Source organism: Brachyistius frenatus, unplaced genomic scaffold, assembly GCF_029030835.1.
Source record: "Brachyistius frenatus isolate BFR_SWC_R1_liver_20210118 unplaced genomic scaffold, ASM2903083v1 Contig_78, whole genome shotgun sequence".
NCBI classification, from domain to species: domain Eukaryota; kingdom Metazoa; phylum Chordata; class Actinopteri; family Embiotocidae; genus Brachyistius; species Brachyistius frenatus.
In genome coordinates, this window is record NW_027210677.1 from 1,228,133 (window position 1) to 1,250,000 (window position 21,868).

Here is a 21,868-nt window from a genome sequence, read left to right on the forward strand (position 1 = left end):
ATATACGCATTCTTTGAACCTTTACCAAAAATACGTACATAAATAGTTTACAACAAAACTGAGTAGAACCAATAACCCCAATATCAATAAAATGTTAACTTGTATATAATATTTGTGTTATTTCAACCTAGATTGTGAAACTTTTACGTACAATATGAATTATCATCAGTTGAGTGTCCAACATAACATTTTTCCCCACTGGCCCACTCTGTCGGTAGGTTACCGTTTTACTGTCTGGTTCACTGGTGGTTCACCAAGACAAGAAAATAACTCCTCTCATAAACCCCTATCTAATTGCAAATAGACCAAAGACGACATATCAAATGTTGGAATGGAGAAATTGTATTGTTTTATTTAAAGATTTTGAATTTGATGCCAGCAACACATCTCAATAAAGTTGGGACAGGAGTATGTTTACTACTGTTTTGCATTTCCTCTTCTTTTTACAACACTGTACATTTTTGGGAACTGAGGAGACCAGCTGCTGGAGTTTTGGAAGTGAAAAGTTGTCCCAAACGCATCCTTTTTAGTGTGGCTACCCATTTTATTTAAACTATCTTAAAAAAAAAAGCTTAAAAAAAGACCCCAAAAACATCAGTATATTACATGTATTGATATTGAGATTAATCATCGAAACCTTATAAATTCAAACACATTGTATCAAAGAAATGCTGCTGACTCTAATACAACGTTAGCGACTCGAAATGTCCAGAAACTATACACCCAAGATCATTTATCATCGTCGGACTGCAAACAGCCCTGATTTTGTTGAGTATTTAGCTCAGTGAGGGAACAACAAGCCGATTGGTAGATGCAGAGCGGACCATGTCCTGGATGTAGACGAGACCCGATCTGTTCGCAGCATGGTACGCAAGTACCAATGTTTTGAAACGGATGCGGGCAGCTACTGGTAACCAGTGAAGGGAGCGGAGGAGCGGAGTAGTGTGAGTGAATTTAGGAGGTTAAAGACTAGTCGAGCTGCTGCATTCTGGATGAGCTACAGAGGTTGGATGGCACTAACAGGTAGACCTGCCAGGAGGGAGTTACAATAGTCTAGGTGTGAGATGACCAGAGCCTGGACCAGAACCTGCGTTGAATCAAACAGTAGCCAAAAGTGGCCGGTTTTTCAGTCACAGTAAATAAATCCCCATGTTCAATGCCGCCACCAACTGGTGACTTATTAACTTCCTGCAAACTGCTAATGCTGTGCAGTTTTTTTGTCCGACTGGCTGTTAATTGGAGGCAACAACTACATCAACACTTTGGGCCCAAGATGAGCCGGGTCCTTTAGGATTTAAGCACCAGTGGTTATGCTTTTATTCAAGTTTTTTTTTTTTACCAATAATAATACTGAAGTAAACGCAGGACTGCATTGTTTTCATAAAATATGCATATGGCAAAAAAAGGCACGCACAACTTGTGCATCAGGAAAACGGATTGCGGGCACGGTTGCGACGAAATTTCGTATCGTGGGTAAATGAACGTGTTTCAGCCGTACGCCATCATAAGCGCTGATACTGTCCTGCTCTTGCTGATTCGGTTTGTTTCAAATTTAGTTACTCCTCTGCCTCCTTAAGTGATTATGGTATGTAACCCACATTAGTTTTACCAGCAACTAAAGGGTTATCTCACACATGCAATACTGACGTTTACCAGAGAGGCGCTCTCGTGCACGTCGGGAGATCAAGTCTTCTCCTGGGAGACGACCCTTTACGCCTCCAATGAAACAGCAGGTCATGATCTACACCACTGAAGAATCTCATTTGGTTGATTTTTGCTCATTGCTTTTGAGGAGCTTTATTTATTTGATCGTTAACCAGACCGACTCCGAAGGAAGAAGTTTCTTTAAGTCTGAGAAGAATCTCCGGTGAGTGACGAATGCGTTGCTCACAGTTAGCCGTTGCTGTAGAGCTACAAAGGAGGACAGTTGTAACAGTTGTTTAGTTGGGCTAAAGATACCAATCAGGAGAGAAGAGAAAAAAAACAGTCGGAGATAAATATTAATTTGTTGATGAATATTATTTTACGTGGTTGATATCTGTGATTGTGGAGCTACATGTACGCGACGGGGCTAGCTAAGCGCTGGGGGTTAATGCGTTGGGACCTGTTGAGGCGAGCGGGAACGCTGACGTCATTTTCTTGTTTTTAGCCAGAAGTAAACGGTCAGATTGAGAACAGCTGTTGAGTGTGTTGCTTAGTAACTGTGGATGTTTAAATAATGCCTGTTAAGTATAAGTGATAGATGCCACTGAGACATGAGTACATGTGTGTGTGAAATATGTTGGTATGTTAATATTGACCATAGTGAATATTATTATATATATGTGTGTATACTATATTACTGGTCATTTACTGTTACACCAACAATAGAGTTTAGAAATTACAGTACTGACGTCGTATTCAATTCTGCTGCATGCAGATTTTTTTTTTTTCTGTATGGATTTGTGATGGAGACAGCGATCCCCAGAAACCTCCACAGAGCGCTGGAGCTAAGTGACCCTGTGATCCCTGATCATCTTTGCCGTGGGTGAAGCTGCATTTGGGCTTCTTGGATTCTCCTGCCAGAGCACCGACGAGCAAAAGATTCAGATCAGAGTTAGGCTGAGAGCCTCCAGACATACACTACCGGGTAGTAGACTGAAAGACAAGAGACTGAAACTGACTGACTGTGAGAGAAATACCGGTTGGGGTTATTATTTGAATTTGTTATTTTTCTTTTATGCTGTTCCCTTGATTTTCTATGCGTGTTAATAACTATAATAAATTGCAGTTCAGTTCCTTGTTTTAAACTGCAAACATTTGCTGTGTTTCATTCACTCCCAGAGCGACCTAAAGACAGTCCTAAACTTAACACAGGAAATCTAGTGTGTTACAGTGTTTTAGACACGGCTTATGTCAATAGATTAATAATTCAGTGTTGATTAAGTTTTGATAAATTTGTATTTTTGAAGTGGAATTACACCCTATGCTAGTATTTTAAGTTACATAAATTGCCCCAGAGGAAGAAAAAAAAATGGATGTTGAACAAAAATATGGTATTCATGCCAGAAGGTCTGTTTGTGTGTCTGGTATCAACAGTGCTGATACAGATAGTGACATCATTGCCTCTCTGGGCACAATTGGTGCTGTAGAAAGGGTGGTGAGGGTGCAGAGTATAGAAGAGCAGGGTGATCACACTGCCATTGTGGAGTTTGAGTTGGAAGCTGCCAGAGCTATACTTGAGACTGATTTCCCCTTTGAGATACAGAACGTGAGTGACCCAACTGTGAAATGGCAGGTGGACAGTATTAGAGTACTTAGCCAGCTTCCTAACTATGAACCAGACGCCGATGTTGAATCTTCAAATTCAAGTGATAATAGTGACTCTGACAACAGTATCCACTCTAACTATAGCACTACACCCTTGATATGCAAACCCATTAAGAAATGTGATCTGAAAGAGCCCCTTCCACTTGAGTTTGATGGAAAATCCAACAAGAACCGAAGACATGGTTCAGCTAAAATGAAACCAACTTCAGCTAAAGGTTTCACACTCAATGAAGTGACAAATCCACCTGAAGTGCAACGCATTGTGGTGGAACATGTTATTAAAACTGAAACCTCCACACCTCAGAACCAGTCAAAATGGCTGCGCTCATTCTCAGGGCGAACACCTAAGCCGGCCGGTGAAGCAGATTTTGATACATGGTGCCTTCATGTGGATTTGATATTTCAGGATGGCAGCTCAATCGATGTGCAACGAAGGAAAATACTGGAGAGTCTCCTCCCGCCAGCCTCAGATGTTGTGAAGCAGCTTGGTTCCTCAGCCCATCCCAGAGATTATGTTAAGTTGTTGGATTCTGCTTATGGCCTGGTGGAGGACGGTGAGGAAATATTTGCTACGTTTCTGAACACCAATCAGAACCCAGGTGAGAAAGCATCTGAGTACCTACAGAGGCTGCAGGTGTTACTAAGCACTGCTGTGAAGAGAAATGGAGTGAAGAGGTCTGACGCAAACCGTCACCTACTAAAACAGTTCAGACGTGGCTGCTGGGATCACACCCTTGTCCTACAACTAGAACTCAAAACTGACAAACCACTTGACTTTGCAGAGCTGTTACTGCAGCTCAGAACAGAAGAGGATAGAAGAGCCACCAAACTGGATAGAATGCACCGCCATTTTGGAACCTCCAAAGCCATGGTTATGGCAAGTGTGCACTCTATGTCTGACATCTCTCCATATAGTGATCCCCATGCAAGTGTATTGCAGGCATACATTTCTGAGACTGCAACTGTGAGGAAACAGGTGTCTGAGCTACAGATGCAGCTTAACACGAAAAAGTCTGAAAAGAAAATTAAGCATCATAATAAGGCAGCTGAAACGAACAACGATTCACCCACAGCCAGAGCCGAGGTTCAAGTCCATCAGGTGACATCTCAGTCCATCCCTAAATCACAACCAAAAGCTTGGTTTTGTTTCAGGTGTGGTGAAGACGGGCACATAGCAAAAACATGTGAAAACCCCATTAACAAAGCAGCTGTCGACCAAAAGTACAGAGAGCTTAAAGCCAAACAGGAAGAATGGAAGGCCAAGCAGGGTCTACCTTTAAACTGGACCGGGTTCCAGCAGCGGGACATGCTGGAACCACGATTTTAGATGATGGTCCCATGAGTAAGGAGAAACACAGAGGAGTCAAATGTCAACAGAGTGATTCCTCTAGAAATCAGCTTCCAGGTGGTTTAGTAGGCTCTAAATCTGTAGCTGATGTTACTATTGAAAATATCCAGTGCAGTTGCCTCATTGACACTGGTTCGCAGGTCACAACATTCTCAAAATCCTTTCATGATAGCCACTTATCTTCCCATCCGATTCTCTCTTTGGGTAACTTATTGGAAGTGGAGGGAGCTGCTGGCCAAATTGTTCCATACCTTGGCTATATTGAAGTTGACATAATCTTCCCCCAGAGTTTTACAGGACAGCCAGTAAAGGTTGGCACCTTAGCACTCATCATTCCTGATCACAGAGCTAATGCAGAAGTTCCTATTCTAATTGGCACAAATGCCCTTGACACCCTGTATGAAGGTTTTGAAGGTGAGCCACAAATCCCAGAGAATTGTGCTTATGCTTCCCTCATAAGACACTTGCATAGCATTTACAAAGACAAGATGCAGGACAATGGTAAAGTTGGGAGAGTCAAACTACAATGCAAGAGGAGCAAAGTCATACCAGCTGGTCAGAGAATGGCAGTAACAGGATACACGAGAAATGTTCCAACTGCTCCTGGAGCTCCCCTCATGGTGGAGCCTCCCACCTCCTCTAATCTACCAAATGGTTTGGCCTTTTGCAGCTACATTATGTCAAGCCCACGTCAGACTTCATTTGAAGTCCCCATACTGCTTAAGAATGAGACCACACATGACATCAAGTTGCCAGCCCATCTTGCCCTAGCAGAGCTCTCAGTCCCCCTTTCCATCTCCCCATCAGTCCCCCCAATGGGTGAGCCTCAAATGGAACGAAAGGCTTCACAACAGCCAAGCACCAAAGCTGAATGTTATGGTGTATCTCAAGTGAGTTCTGCAGGCCCCATTAATTTTGATTTCTCGGATTCCGCTTTATCAGAGCGATGGAAAGACAAAATCACCAGAAAGCTGAATTCCCTCCCCGAAGTCTTCGCTATGGGAGATCTTGATCACGGACATACAACTGCTGTCAAGCATAAGATACGCTTGTCTGATCCAACTCCCTTCAAGCAGAGGGCAAGGCCCATCCACCCTTCTGACTATGAAGCTGTGCGTCTGCACCTTAAGGAACTATATGATGCAAGCATCATCAGAGAGTCGGAGAGTCCATTCGCTTCACCGATAGTCGTGGTAAGAAAGAAAAATGGTCAGATCCGCCTGTGTGTGGACTACAGGAAGTTAAATATCCAGACTATCAAGGATGCTTATGCTTTGCCAAACATCGAGGAGACTTTTGCAGTTCTGACTGGATCCAAGTGGTTTTCAGTCATGGACTTGAAATCAGGTTACTATCAGGTCGAGGTACAAGAGGAGGATAAACACAAGACAGCCTTTGTTACGCCCATGGGATTGTGGGAATTCAACAGAATGCCACAAGGAGTGACAAATGCTCCAAGCACTTTTCAGAGGGTCATGGAGAAGTGTATGGGCTCACTGAATCTAACAGAAGTCGTTGTTTTCCTTGATGACCTTATTGTGTTCTCTGACACCCTTGAGGAACATGAGGAGCGGCTCATGCGAGTTTTGAACAGGCTTAAGGAATTTGGTCTCAAGTTGTCACCTGAAAAGTGCCATTTAAAAAAAAAAAAAAGTCAGTAAGATACCTGGGATATATTGTCTCAGAGGATGGTGTAAAAACTGACCCTGAAAAGATAGCTGCATTGACCACTTGGCCTGGACCAACCAACATCAGCGAGCTGAAGTCATTCTTAGGGTTCACTGGGTACTACAGGAGGTTTGTTAAGGACTATTCTAAAATCTCCAAGCCTCTAAACGATCTGACTGCAGGTTACGTACCTGCAAAGAAGTCCAAAAACCAAAAGTCTGTCTCCAGCACTGGCCTGAAACAGCCAGTTTCAGTTTGGCGGAAGGTGGACACTGTCATGTGAAGAGCCATTCAAAATGCTCATTGAAAAGCTGACAACTGCACCTGTGTTAGGTTTCGCAAATCCCAAGAAACCATACATCTTACACACTGATGCCAGTTTACTTGGACTTGGTGCAGCTCTGTATCAAGAGCAAGATGGTCAAATGAAGGTAATCGCTTATGCCAGTAGAGGATTGTCAAACTCTGAACGAAGATATCCCACCCATAAGCTCGAGTTTCTCGCTCTCAAGTGGGCCGTCTCTGAGAAGTTCTTTGATTACCTATGGAGTTGAGTTCACCGTCATGACAGACAATAACCCATTGACTTATGTGCTGACATCTGCCAAGCTTGATGCTGCAGGACACCGGTGGCTTGCTGCACTATCCAATTTCAACTTCAGCATTCAGTACAGAGCCGGGAAAAGGAATCAAGATGCGGATGGGCTATCCAGGCGCCCACACGAATCACCCAAGGTGGATCATAGTGCAGCTGCTGAGGATGAAAGAGTGAGGCAGTTCATTTCTAAGTTTGTGACAGAGGGTGACCCAGGAAAGGAAGGAGGGACAACTTTCCCTGAGGAAGCTGTCAAAGCCATATGTCAGAGACACCACTTTGACAAAACTCCTGAAACGGAAGGAGAAAACATCCTTGTGCCAGTTGCAGTTGAGAGTCTTGCCATGGATGTGAATGCGATCCCAGCAGAGTTCCTTCAAGCTGACCTGCCCCCTGGAGCAAGCACTCTTCCCAGGATGTCACTGCAGGAATGGGCTGTAGAACAGAGAAATGATTCAGCGATCAGCAGAGTCATAGACATTGTAAATGCCAGGAGACGTCTGTCTTACCGTGTTCGGCAGAACGAGGAGAGGGAAGTGCAGCTGATTCTCAGAGTCCAAGACCAGCTCGTTCTAAATGATGGAGTCCTGTATAGGAAGCGGGTTCACCAAAGTGAGGCTTCCTTCCAGCTCGTGCTTCCCAAGAAATACAGAGAAATTGCTCTTCAAAGTCTCCACGATTCTGCGGGTCACATGGGATTTGACAGAACTATGGATCTTGTTCGCACACGCTTCTATTGGCCGAGAATGTGCACTGATGTTGATGAGAAAGTCAGGAAATGTGAGAAATGTATTCTCTGCAAGGCCAAAGCAGAGAAAACTGCTCGTCTTGTGAACATACAGACCAGTCGACCGCTGGAGCTCGTCTGTATGGATTACTTGTCCTTGGAACCTGACGGCCGCAGGACAAAGAATATATTAGTGATAACGGACCACTTCACTAAGTACGCCTTGGCAGTGCCCACATCAGACCAAAAGGCAAAGACCGTAGCAAAGGCATTGTGGAACAGTTTCTTTGTTCACTACGGTATACCTGAACGCCTGCACAGCGACCAAGGTCGTGATTTTGAGTCTGCTGTTATTAAGGACCTGTCATTTGCTGGGGATAAAGAAAACAAGAACTACTCCTTATCACCCACGTGGAAACCCAGTCGAGCGGTTCAACCGCGCTCTCCTACAGATGCTTGGGACGCTCCACGAACCAGGTGGCGTGATTTTGTGCAGCCATTGGTCCATGCCTATAACTACAAAGAACAAAGAATGACACAACTCGATTTTCCCCTTATCAGCTGATGTTTGGAAGGCAGCCAAACCTTCCCATTGATGTAGCATTTAGGCTTTCTCTGGCAGGGCAGAAGAAAATCACACACACTGAGTACGTGAAAAAACTCAGAGAAAGCCTACAGGAGAGTTACAAACTTGCAGTCGAACACAGCGAGAAAACTGCTCATCGCAACAAGCAGCGATATGATTTGAAAGTGAGAGAATCCGTTTTGGATGTAGGAGATCATGTTCTTGTCAAGAATGTTGGGATATGAGGAAAGCATAAGATAGCCGACAGATGGAGCCGAGCTGTGCACAAAGTGGTCAAGCACATTGGGGATTCTCCTGTGTATGTCGTGGCTCCACTCACTTCTGACGGCCCAGAGAGAACGGTACACCGCGATCTACTCTTACCATGTGGATTTTTAGCATCATCACAACAAGACAAAGTAGATCTGGGACCCAAGAGACAATTAGCAGTCAGAGCACCACAGGAAAGTCCTGTGCCTGAAATGGAAGAAGTGGAACACCAGTATGAAAGTCATGAAGAAAGGGAGTACTACTATCCCATCCCAGTTCAAGAGGATGTCACTTACCCAACCATCACCATTGTGCATGAAATTCCAAGAAATGCAGTTGAGCCTACCCCAGAATCAGACAAAGTCCCGATGATTCCTGATATGTCAACTCTAAACCCTGCCGCTGAAGTATTTCAGCCCAGGACAGATGGAGATGAAAAAAGTGCTGAGGATAAGATCCCAGGTCAGAGTGGGGAACGGAGAGCGCATGAAAACTCACCTGTGAATGAACAAAATGACCCTTTTGAACACTTACCTGTTGATGAAGATCCAGGAGCTGAAGAGGGGGCAGTCAGAGAAGAACCTGAACAAAAATAAGCTGTGGAAAAAGAACTGGGTGAACTAAGAGAGGAGGAGAGAAAAGTAGAGGATGAATATGATGCAGATGAGTTTTAAGTGTCTGGAGATAACGCTGTTCAAGAGGGTGGCAAACCAGAAGTCCGGAGGTCGGAAAGAGAAAGGGCAGAGCCCGAAAGACTATCATACAAGTCACTTGGAAATCCTTTGACTCTAGTGATGCACTCTATTCTACACAGTCTTGACCAAGCGTTCACGCAGGCCCTTGATTTTTTACCAAAGAACTTCCTCAGGCATTAACCAGATAATTCATGTTTAAGTTGTACATGCAGAGACACATGCAGATTTAGGGGGGGAGGATGTAACCCACATTAGTTTTACCAGCAACTAAAGGGTTAACTCACATGCAATACTGACGTTTACCAGAGAGGCGCTCTCGTGCACGTCGGGAGATCAAGTCTTCTCCTGGGAGACGACCCTTTATGCCTCCAATGAAACAGCAGGTCATGATCTACACCACTGAAGAATCTCATTTGGTTGATTTTTGCTCATTGCTTTTGAGGAGCTTTATTTATTTGATCGTTAACCAAACCGACTTCGAAGGAAGAAGTTTCTTTAAGTCTGAGAAGAATCTCCGGTGAGTGACGAATGCGTTGCTCACAGCTAGCCTTTGCTGTAGAGCTACAAAGGAGGACAGTTGTAACAGTTGTTTAGTTGGGCTAAAGATACCAATCAGGAGAGAAGAGAAAAAAACGAGTCGGAGATAAATATTAATTTGTTGATGAATATTATTTTACGTGGTTGATATCTGTGATTGTGGAGCTACACGTACGCGACGGGGCTAGCTAGGCGCTGAGGGGTTAATGCGTTGGGACCTGTTGAACCGAGCGGGAACGCTGACGCCATTTTCTTATTTTTAGGTAGGTAGGTAGGTAGGTATATACTTTATTAATCCCCGAGGGGAAATTTTTTCACCACAGCAGCATACATACAGAAGCAATAATAGAAACAATAGAATAATATAATAGAAAAGCAATAAAATAAATAGCAGTAAATAGCAGTAAAAAATATAAATATGAAATATAAAATGCACAGTACATACAGTATACAGTGAACCCTCGTTTTTCGCGGGGGTTACGTTCCAAATAGAAACCGTGATAGGTGAAATCCATGAAGTAGTAACCTTTATTTTTTTTACAATTATTATACAATGAAATACTCCATAATACATTGAAACCAAAGAACAAAACCTTTTTACAGGCCCAAGCATTTGTTTAACAAATAAAAGTACTGTATAAATGTTTTTTTTAACAAATAACTACTGTACTGTAAAATAATAATTTGAATCATCAATACGAACTGAAGGCTTCAAATTGCTGAGATCGGCACCGCCCCACTGCGACCCGAGTCATTGGATTAGAACGGGAGGAAATGAAAAATGATTATGAAAACAAATACAAAGTACAGTCGGACAAATAGTGACTCGTGTATTTCACTGCTCTTCTGACTGAGCCGCTGCATCCTGACTCCGCTCCGGAGCGGTTCTTTCTTCTAAAGCCCGCGGTGCAGGTGTGGTTTTTCAAGAGAAGAACAAGTGCAAGTGCCTTTGTCGGTGCAGAACGTTTTGTCGACATTATGGGTTTTAGAGAAACTTGAAATTGCAAGAGAATTTGCAAACTTAAATTTGGCAAGCTGTTTTACGTACGTGTACATATTAGACCGCAACATTATTGACAAACAGGTAGAGAAGAAGCGGAGAGACTGTTTAGCCAATCAGAATGCAGAACACAATGCACGATGCAAATCCGTGAAGCAGCGAGACCGTGAAAGGTGAACCGCGTTATAGCGAGGGTTCACTGTATATACAGTACATTATATATCTATATATATTATATACAACAAACCAATAAACACAGTCAACATATATATATATATGTCTATATATACATACAGTACAGTATATATCTATATATATAATATACATATAATATACAAGCAACCAAGAAACACAGTCAACAGTGTTATTGTACTGTGATGGATTTTGCCAGAGGTGAGTTATTGTAAAGTCTTATGGCAGTGGGCAGGAATGATCTCCTGTATCAGGAATGATCTCCTGTATCTGTCCTTGTGACAGCGGAGCTGGAGGAATCTTTTAGAGAAAATGCTCCTCTGTCCCTGCAGCAGGTGGTTGAGAGGGTGGACAGGATTATCCAAGATGGACAAAAGTTTGATCAGCGTCCTCCTCTCCACCACCTTTTCCAGACTATCTAGTTTGTAGCCGATGATGGAGCCGGCCTTCTTAACCAGCTTGTTAAGTTTGTTGGTGTCACCGGCACCAATGCTGCTCCCCCAGCAGACCCCAGCGAAGTACAATGCACTTAGCGCCAGAAGTAAACGGTCAGATTGAGAACAGTGTTGAGTGTGTTGCTTAGTAACTGTGGATGTTTAAATAATGCCTGTTAAGTATAAGTGATAGATGCCACTGAGACATGAGTACATGTGTGTGTGAAATATGTTGGTATGTTAATATTGACCATAGTGAATATTATTATATATATGTATGTATACTATATTACTGGTCATTTACTGTTACACCAACAATAGAGTTTAGAAATTACCGGTATTGGGGTTATTATTTGAATTTGTTATTTTTCTTTTATGCTGTTCCCTTGATTTTCTGTGCGTGTTGATAACTATAATAAATTGCAGTTCAGTTCCTTGTTTTAAACTGCAAACATTTGCCATGTTTCATTCACTCCCAGAGCGACAGTCCTAAACTTAACACAGGAAATCTAGTGTTACATAGACTACAGGTACATTTAATAAAATGTAGTCTATTTGCCATGACTGTGGTAAGCCTAAATGAATTAGAATCACGATTTTGCACCATGAAAACCCCGATCATTAGCTGCCATAGTTAGCCAGCCCCCGGCTGTTGATGCAAGCCAAGCCAGTGCCGCTCCTATACTGCGAGCCAAAGCAGTATGGCCTTTCATGAGACTTACCTTTTTCTCCGTCTTGCTTACCCCTTTTTTTTTCTCTGTTCCTTCAACATCCTTGTTTCATCACTGTGTTTGTCTTTCTCAGGTCTATTTACGATGACCAGCCCAATGCCCACAAGCGCTTCATGGAAAAGCTGGATGCCAGGATAAGGAACCATGACCGTGAGATTGAAAAGATGTGCAATTTCCATCACCAAGGCTTTGTGGACGCCATCACAGAGCTCCTCAAAGTCCGCACTGACGCAGAGAAACTGATGGTAAGAGAGAATACTGCAAAGAAGACAGCAGGCCACAAAAGTCATAGATAAATATCAAAATACAATTGCCATGTTAAGATGACCACATACATTTTTTTTGTTTTTGTCAGACAGCATACTAGTAATTTCCTTCATACCAGCTTTTCTTTCAACAATCTGCTCCAGAATTGCAGACATATTGGAAAAACCCCAAGGAGCCAGTTGCACTTTTTGTGCTCCAGGTGGTAATTCTGCAGTCACTGTTGGCCTGATGTGTGGTTGTGTCAGAAACAGTCCTTGGTTTTGGTGGACCACATCCAGAGGTGGTCTGAGTTCGGTTCCCTTCAGAGGGGTTTGAGTTGGAGTGTTCACGTGTGTGAAAAATGCTGACTAATCGCTCTGAGTTGGTTTCCATAATGGTCTCGGTTGACTTTCTGTGAACGTCACCAATATCTTTGCTGTCAATCATTCCTGCTCTGGGCCTGTACCATCGATGACTGAGTAAAAGAAACTGTGATTATGTAGTTTGTTTCCCTTTTGAAGCTTCACTGTTGAAAGGATTGTCATCAAAAACCTCACCGGTCAATTGGGTCATGGCTCTCAGTTGTGTGACTAGAGCCGAGAGTTCAAAAATCCCCATCCAGGATCGAGAAGTTTGTCACTGAGTCTTGTGAGAAAGAGTCTGTCACAAGCCATTAAACCTCATGAAAGGCCCAGTGCAATGACGATGGGTTCAGGTCCTCGCTCCCTGGTTAATCTGAATTTGCCTGCCTTTGTCCATGGTCCTTCATGGACAATGAGCTGATTACAAGGCTGAACAGCTGCTGCAAGGGAGGCAGAGGGAAAAGAGAGGGCATGAAGAGGGGGAGCGGAGAGAAAGTAAGGTTGGACAGACAAGTAACACCAAATATAACAGAACCCAGACCAAGGTATTCATACATTCTTAAATGGCAATAAAAACAAAGTTTCTCATACTTTTACTTTTAAGCAGAAGTTCCTTTGTCACAGAAACCATAAAACTCCAATGATGGATGAAGATTTTCACTACATCCACCTTAATCAGACTTTGAGATTATAGTTGCCGACCTACAAGATGTGTCCCTATTCAAATTCTAAGAATTCAAATTGGTTGGTTTTATTTTGGGTTTTCAACGTGCAACAGTTGCATTTTTTCATAAGATTCGTCTACAAATCTTATAAAAAACAAAACCCACCGATCTTCCAGTCCATCCCTCAATACTCTGTGGTTCCCTGCTCCAAGCGTATTAGTTTCTGAAGAAGTCCATTTAAAAAAAAAAAAAGAAAAGAAAAACACCTCACTGATTGTTAAATATCTAAATCGGATTATATTGTGTAATTTTTGAAGTGAAAGTTTTGGTACGAATTCAGAATAGAGGAGAACAACAAAAGGAGCTGTACAGTAAAAACTGATGTCTGTGTTTGTTTTCAAAGGGTCAAGTAACAGACACTAATCGGAGACTACAAGAAGCTGGGAGGGAGGTAAGTCTGTGTATTTGTGTATGCATGAATGTGTAGAAGACAAAGCAGTGCTTTTTGTTCTCCTGTCAGGACATACAGTGGGTACGGAAAGTATTCCAGACCCATTTAAATTTTTCACTCTTTGTTTCATTGCAGCCATTTGCTAAAATCAAAAAAGTTCATTTTATTTCTCATTAATGTACACTCAGCACCCCATCTTGACAGAAAAAACAGAAATGTAGAAATTTGTGCAAATTTATTAAAAAAGAAAAACTGAAATATCACATGGTCATAAGTATTCAGACCCTTTGCTGTGACACTCATATTTAACTCACATGCTGTCCATTTCTTCTGATCCTCCTTGAGATGGTTCTACTCCTTCATTGGAGTCCAGCTGTGTTTAATTAAACTGATTGGACTTGATTAGGAAAGGCACACACCTGTCTATATAAGACCTTACAGCTCACAGTGCATGTCAGAGCAAATGAGAATCATGAGGTCGAAGGAACTGTCCAAGGAGCTCAGAGACAGAATTGTGGCAAGGCACAGATCTGGCCAAGGTTACTAAATAATTTCTGCAGCACTCAAGGTTCCTAAGAGCACAGTGGCCTCCATAATCCTTAAATGGAAGAAGTTTGGGACGACCAGAACTCTTCCTAGACCTGGCCGTCCAGCCAAACTGAGCAATCGTGGGAGAAGAGCCTTGGTGAGAGAGGTAAAGAAGAACCCAAAGATCACTGTGGCTGAGCTCCAGAGATGCAGTAGGGAGATGGGAGAAAGTTCCACAAAGTCAACTATCACTGCAGCCCTCCACCAGTCGGGGCTTTATGGCAGAGTGGCCCGACGGAAGCCTCTCCTCAGTGCAAGACATATGAAAGCCCACATAGAGTTTGCCAAAAAACACATGAAGGACTCCCAGACTGAGAAATAAGATTCTCTGGTCTGATGAGACCAAGACTGAACTTTTTGGCATTAATTCTAAGCGGTATGTGTGGAGAAAACCAGGCACTGCTCATCACCTGCCCAATACAATCCCAACAGTGAAACATGGTGGTGGCAGCATCATGCTATGGGGGTGTTTTTCAGCTGCAGGGACAGGACGACTGGTTGCAATTGAAGGAAAGATGAATGCGGCCAAGTACAGAGATATCCTGGAAGAAAACCTCTTCCAGAGTGCTCTGGACCTCAGACTGGGCCGAAGGTTCACCTTCCAACAAGACAATGACCCGAAGCACACAGCTAAAATAACAAAGGAGTGGCTTCGGAACAACTCTGTGACCATTCTTGACTGGCCCAGCCAGAGCCCTGACCTAAACCCAATTGAGCATCTCTGGAGAGACCTGAAAATGGCTGTCCACCAACGTTCACCATCCAACCTGACGGAACTGGAGAGGATCTGTAAGGAAGAATGGCAGAGGATCCCCAAATCCAGGTGTGAAAAGCTTGTTGCATCATTCCCAAGAAGACTCATGGCTGTACGAGCTCAAAAGGGTGCTTCTACTCAATACTGAGCAAAGGGTCTGAATACTTATGACCATGTGATATTTCAGTTTTTCTTTTTTAATAAATTTGCACAAATTTCCACATTTCTGTTTTTTTCTGTCAACATGGGGTGCTGAGTGTACATTAATGAGAAATAAAATGAACTTTTTTGATTTTAGCAAATGGCTGCAATGAAACAAAGAGTGAAAAATTTAAAGGGGTCTGAATACTTTCCGTACCCACTGTATGCATGCTCATTAACTGCAAGGAGAGTTCTGTATTAGACATGACCGTTCTTTAACCCAGTAGTCATCAGTGGTGGCCTCTTTCTCATTGTCTCCCTTTCATTATGTGTTCCCTCCCCCAGGTGACAGCTCAGACAGAGGAGGTGATTCGCTGTCGGATCCAGCAGAGGAACATGGCTACCACTGTGGAGAAGCTCCAGCTCTGTATACCAGGTACTGCTGCTAGCTCTGTGTTAATGTGACGGTCACTTTAATTCTAGTGTTAATGCGGTGTTAGTGTTAGTTACCTGAGTAACCACAGGGTACCACTGGAGTCCTTATCCATATACTCCTGTTTTAATAAGACCAAGAGCCGTATTCATAGAGCTTCCTCGTTCAAAGAGTTACTTTTAACAACGGAAATTGATGAAAATTCATAGAATGATGACATTTTCTAAGAATTTTCTCTTAAAGTTAACACTAGATCATGGTAAAGATGAAAGTTTTTCACAAACCATCTTAGCCCTGTATAGAGGCTTAAGAGTCACTTAAGACTTAAGGAGGAGAAAATGGCAGAAAGATAGAGGTAGGAGTGTAGCAGGCCTGTGCTACCGTGGGGGTTCCTCGTGGACACAGACGACCAGCTGAGTCACAAAGTTCGTTTTTAAGTTGCTTTATTTTCCCAGAGATACATTCCACTGCTCTTCGCTCTGGCGCTCTCCTGCCCTGCCTCCGAGCGTCCGTCCAGTCTCTTGTCTTCTCTCTCCTCTCCAGGTCCTGCTCACTTATATAGGAGAGAAAATCATCCTGATTTAGTTCCGCTGTGCCAATTATCCTTCTCCTGGCACCGTTCCCTGAACCTCTCCCCCCCCGCAGCTGAGCTAACCACACCCCACCACCACAAGGAGAAATAATCTCCAAAAGCTAAATGGCAGTGAGTTAATGAAATGCTCCAGATTAGATTGTGCAGGGATAATGTTTGTGTCACATCCTCCACTCAATAACCCAGTAATGCAATAACAGCAGAAATGAAAGTGATCTCAATGTAAAGATATTTGGCAACTGGAAACATGTAACGGTGCAGCAGTTGATGACTTGGGTCTATCGAAACTTCCTGTCAGCTGAGTGATCACACAAACAATCACAGCACTTTCACAGCCTCATGTTGTGATGCATTTAATTACATTCCCACTGGCTGTCCACACCTTGGAGGCTCACAAAAAGAAATTCATGGGCATAGTGGGCGTTTCCAGTGTTGTTGGTGTAATTGATGGGACACTCATCCCTTAGAGAGGGACCATCCAGCTTGTTATCAGCACACAGTTCAAAAGCCAGCAACTGTGACAGTATAGGGGTGAATTAGCGCACATGGCATTGGTAGCTTGCACTTCTGGGGAGGCACCATCAATGCTGGATGATGTATACAGGTTTTGGAGAAATATATTGTGCCATCGAGAGAATGTTTTTTTTTCAGGGAAGGCCGTTCTTATTTTACCAAAACAATGCCAAACCGCATTCTGCACGTTTTACAACAGCACGGCTCTGTAGTAGAAGAGCCCGGGTGTTAAACTGGCCTCCTGCTGTCCAGACTTGTCACTTATTGAAATCATTTGTAGCATCATTTAAATACAACAAAGGAGACCCCAAACTGTTGAGCAGCTGAAATCCTATATCAAGCACCAATGGGACAATGTTTCAGCAACTGATGTCCTCAGTTCCCAAACATTTACAGAGTGTTGTTAGAGGTTAAAAGCAATGAGGTGATGCATGTAAACATGCCCTTGTCCCAATTTCTTGAGACGTGTTGCTGCCGTCAAATTCAAAATGAGCATATATTGTCCCGCCATGGAGCTGCATGTCTCTGCCCTGCGCTTGTCGTCTCCACCAACAGTTCTTCTCTTCTATCTCTATGCTGTCCTTTTCTCTCTCTGCTCTCCTCTCACCCCAACTGGTCGAGGCAGATGGCCGCCCACCCTGAGCCTGGTTCTGTCGGAGGTTTCTTCTTGTTAAGAGGGAGTTTTTCCTTCCCTCTGTTGGAGGTTTTTCTCCCTTAAAGAGGAGTTTTTTCCCTCCTAGCTTATGTGGGAATTGTTGAATTGTTGGGTTTCTCTGTATAATATTGTGAAGTTTTGCTGTAAGGACTTTAATGTGTTAAGTGCCATGAAATAACCTATGTTGTGATTTGGCGCTATATAAATAAAGTTGAATTGAAAGTTGAATGTTTTTCAGAAAACAATCAAATTCCTCAGTTTCAACATTTGATGGTCCATTTGGGTTTACGTGATTTGCAAATCATTGCATTATATTTTAATTTCCATTTTACACAGCATCCCAACTTTTTTTTGGAAAAGGGGAGTTGTAAAATATATGTAAAAGAATGTGTCAAACAAGCGAAACCACACCTCCTCACCAAGGGTAAAATTTCTGTCCTTTCTTGCTCAGTTACTCTGGGAATTTTCCTAAAGAACTCCTTGCTAGAAATTATTTGCCCAAGTTAGGAGCATCCCTGACAGCATTATCAGAATGTTTAAGAATACGGCCCCTGTTCTAAAGAAAATCTACCAAACCAGGAGATACAAACCACAAGTTCCAAAAATATTTGTTGGTACACACTGGTATAAATGCTTTCATAGATGGCACTTCAAGAGTTGAAACAGCATGAAGCTGCTGTTTATAATGGAACTGGGAGAGTAGTTAGATGTCATAGGTTTCAGAAATCATAGAAAAAATACTGAGTCACAGTATGGAGGCCTGCAACTCTGACTGAAACCACTGCTAACCTCATATATAATATTTTGTCTGATTTTGATTATTTTCCTTGGTTTGGGTTCTTTTCCCTAAACATGACATCAGACCTTTTTTCAGACTCTTTCTGTTCAAAGTTAAATTTGTCTTTTTTGGGAGGGGCGAAATTTTGTAAAATGCTTGAACCAATGAACTAATCCTGTTTCCTGTCATCGCTTCCTTTGCAGTGCTAGAAATGTACAGCAAACTAAAGGAGCAGTTGGAGTCCAGAAGGTAACCATCTCAAATACCATTTCATCACAATGTGACTTTAGTGCTATTAAATAAAAATAAAAAAATCACAGGGATTTGGAAATCTCTTTAAATTCTCAGGATTTTAATGAAAACTTTAGTACCATGCTACATCACAACTGGGCCTGGTCAGGTGTGCTCTATGTGCTTGTGTGAGGGAAAGCCAGACGGAGTGGTGTGTTAAATAGACTTGAACTTTAAAAACCCGTAGAAGCGAGTGCAGCTGTGTTTTCCCCTTTTTAAAACCTGGTATAGAATTCCTCTTTAAAGAGTGACTTAGCAGCTGAAAGTTATTATTATTTTTTATTTTTTTATCACTTTTGGTTTGTGCCATCACACCAAAACATTACTTTTTGGTGTGATGGCAGATGCACACTTCTGACTACAACCAACCACATCCCTCTGAGAAAGCTGGCTGTGGTCAGTGGTGAAAAGAGTTGAAACTCTGAATCACAGTGAGCAGAAAAGACTGCTTTTGCTGGCAGATAATTCAATTACTTAAAAGTAAATGTGAGTCCAGTAAAACAACAGACAAAACTTAATATTTCTGTGTGCCGTTACTCGTGCTGAGAATTATGACCAAATATATCCAGTGCAGTATTTTTATGATTTTTGGTGGTTTCACGTTATATCACGGTAAACCTTTGGCTTCACTGTTTGAAGGGCGCTACCGGTTGATAGCCTCAAATGTGATGACTGATGACTAATTGCATAAACTTGGAATTCCAACATATTTTTCTGCTGAACTGTTGGAGTCAGTAGTTAGTATTGAAATCAGCAACAACAGTGGTGACTTGCCAGTCTTCATACATTTATATATAGGCTTTTGATCCAGACAAATTTATTTAAAAACTCTTAAAAAAAAAAAAAAAAGGCAAGTAGCAGAAACAGCTCCCCTTGGTCTTCACTCTCCAGCTCTCTTTTCTGTTTTTGAATGTATCGATATGATGGAGCCTCTCACATGGTGGTTAAATTTTGTGAATGTACAATTATTAAATAGAAGTTGCTTATATCTCAGAAATTGCTGTATGCCATGATGCTTTGACCTGTTAAAGAGTTTCTTACTAACCATTAGTGAAAGTGGTACGCAGTTAATAGATACACTCAATACACTCCACACCGTCAGTGCTATTAGTTTGTATAGTCCGGTGCCTAATATGTAGTTACAGCAATTGTTTCGAAGTTGAATAGGTATGAAGGTATATGAAACATTTATGTTGTGTGGGAATTAAAAACTGCACTAACATTATACTTGTATTCTCATGTCCATATTTTTATATAAGCTGTTTAGGTGGCACTTTTCCAACACAAAAATAATAGAAATCAATCATCTTAGTCTCCAGACAGTCTCTAAAGTCATGCTCTGCTGTGCAAGTTTTGTTTGAACTTCATTTTCACCCGATGAACTCTATGTTTGGCCATATTTACATGCCTGCCTCTGTAAAGAGGGAAAGGGATTTCACTCTGGACAGGAAAATAATGACCCTTTTTCTTGTTCATTACTGTGTACCAAAGGAAGTGACTATTCATTGGCAGGATAATTGACCCTCAGTGTGCCCTTGTTCACAACAAGGTCCCCTTACTACCGGTCCACCATGGCCCTCAGCCAATCCAAGGCAATTAGACCATGCTTGCCACCTTTGGAGATTTGTATGTGGAGTGTACTTTAAACCAGAATTACATGGCCTGTACCTTGTTGTATGATTTGGAATGAGCTTGTATGGTGCATATCAACTTTACTGCCGTGTTTTATGTGATGATGCTTAGGTCACATTCTGGTCAATGTCCTGCCACTTTCAGCCTTTGTTTCATCTCTCCTTGTGCTCCGCACTGTGACAGACCTTTTCTGTGTACAGTTTATGAGAGTGTCCTCTGTTCATTTGTATACAAGACATTTTACACTCACTGACCGACCAATTAGATCCCCTCACAGCCTGCCTATCAGCCTAATGAGGGGAGCTCAGCACACTGACCTAACATTGAACCCTTGTGATTTGTGCACAGTATGAAAGATCACAAAATCTTGATAACGAAGGTTGCAGTTTGGTAAGCATTTTACAGTGTGTGTAGACTTAGATGTAGGTCTTAAATTCCCCTCCTATTCATGTATTTAAGCTTCCTTATTACATTGTGATCACAGTGCCTACGTCTGATCTACGAAGAAACACGGCATTCTCTTTCTCTCCCGCTAAATGCTCATGTGCTATTCAGGTGTTCTACATCGCTGACTTTGGGCTGCCAGTCAAGATGGAGAGATCGAGGCAGTAGCGCACTGATGAAAGAACACTTTGAAGGGGAAAAAATGGCAGTGTTTTAATTATTCAGAAATTTTATTTTATACATTTTAATAAAATGTAATTTCACATAACCTAAATGTATATTTTAGGCCCATAGCCCTTCTTCCTAATGACATTTTGGCCCATCCTAACAAAGAATTTGGACACTGCTGCTTCAGATGCTCTCTGAAAGCATTGTCATTTTTCTCAGAACACCATCATGTATTTATTTTACACCTGTTACTGTGCTACTTGTTTTTGCCACTGTTATTGCTTTCTTGTTATTTACAAACCCTGGTTTCCTAAAAGGTCACAGTCACAGTTTGTAAATGTGGTGGAGGGATGGTGGCAAAAAGTGAATCGACATGTGCTGCTTGTTAGCACCATCAGATATATGATCTATTTTACAATCTAACATGGAGCATGAAGGACTGACTGAGCTGGAACAAAAAATAGACAATTTACTATACAACAGGCTCACAAATCATTTTTTATCAGCTGGTGGTCATGGTGATTGATCAGAATGTGTTGGTATTATATGTATTGCTACGAGTTTATAATTAATAATAAAAAGTTGTATTAAGACTATTCAGAAACATTTGTTAATGCAATACATTTTAAACAAACTGATAGCGTTGTTGTTTTTTTAACAGAACAACTAGTACAGAAGTCAACAACCGTAAGTCTCAACCATAAATGTCCTCAGAGTGGAGGATTGCAGGCAAACCCACTGAGCTGTCTTCCTAAACCTGAAGAGCGTTTTATGTACATTTTACACAGCATTTTAACTTTTTTTGTACTTCTGATTAATATACAAGTAAATAAACACATGAGCACGTACAGGATTGTGATTCGAGATGAGTCGACGCTGCAGTCATTTAACAAAAGACATCCTTTCACACTCAAGCCTAATTTTAATTAGCTGTCTAATAGAAATTTAAGTCATATTTCACATTTGCATTTAACACTGACACTATCTGAACACTAGAGTTCGTAATTCTCAACTTTACCTGTCAGGCTTGACTTGATCACGTCTCACATTATCTAATTATTCTAGCAGGTTTGAGAGGGTCAGG

The 21,868-nt window shown here is 42.1% G+C and overlaps 1 protein-coding gene across 7 annotated transcripts in view; it reads left to right on the forward strand.

Annotated features, from left to right (window-relative positions):
• exoc6 (exocyst complex component 6) overlaps window positions 1–21,868 on the forward strand; it is a 75,677-nt gene that overhangs the window by 9,007 nt on the left and 44,802 nt on the right. For all 7 annotated transcript variants that reach the window (XM_069708781.1, XM_069708784.1, XM_069708786.1 and 4 more), the window contains exons 2-5: window positions 12,145–12,316; window positions 13,748–13,795; window positions 15,624–15,714; window positions 18,453–18,498. In XM_069708781.1, the coding sequence (XP_069564882.1) occupies window positions 12,145–12,316; window positions 13,748–13,795; window positions 15,624–15,714; window positions 18,453–18,498 (357 nt within the window). The remainder of the gene's footprint in view (window positions 1–12,144; window positions 12,317–13,747; window positions 13,796–15,623; window positions 15,715–18,452; window positions 18,499–21,868) is intronic.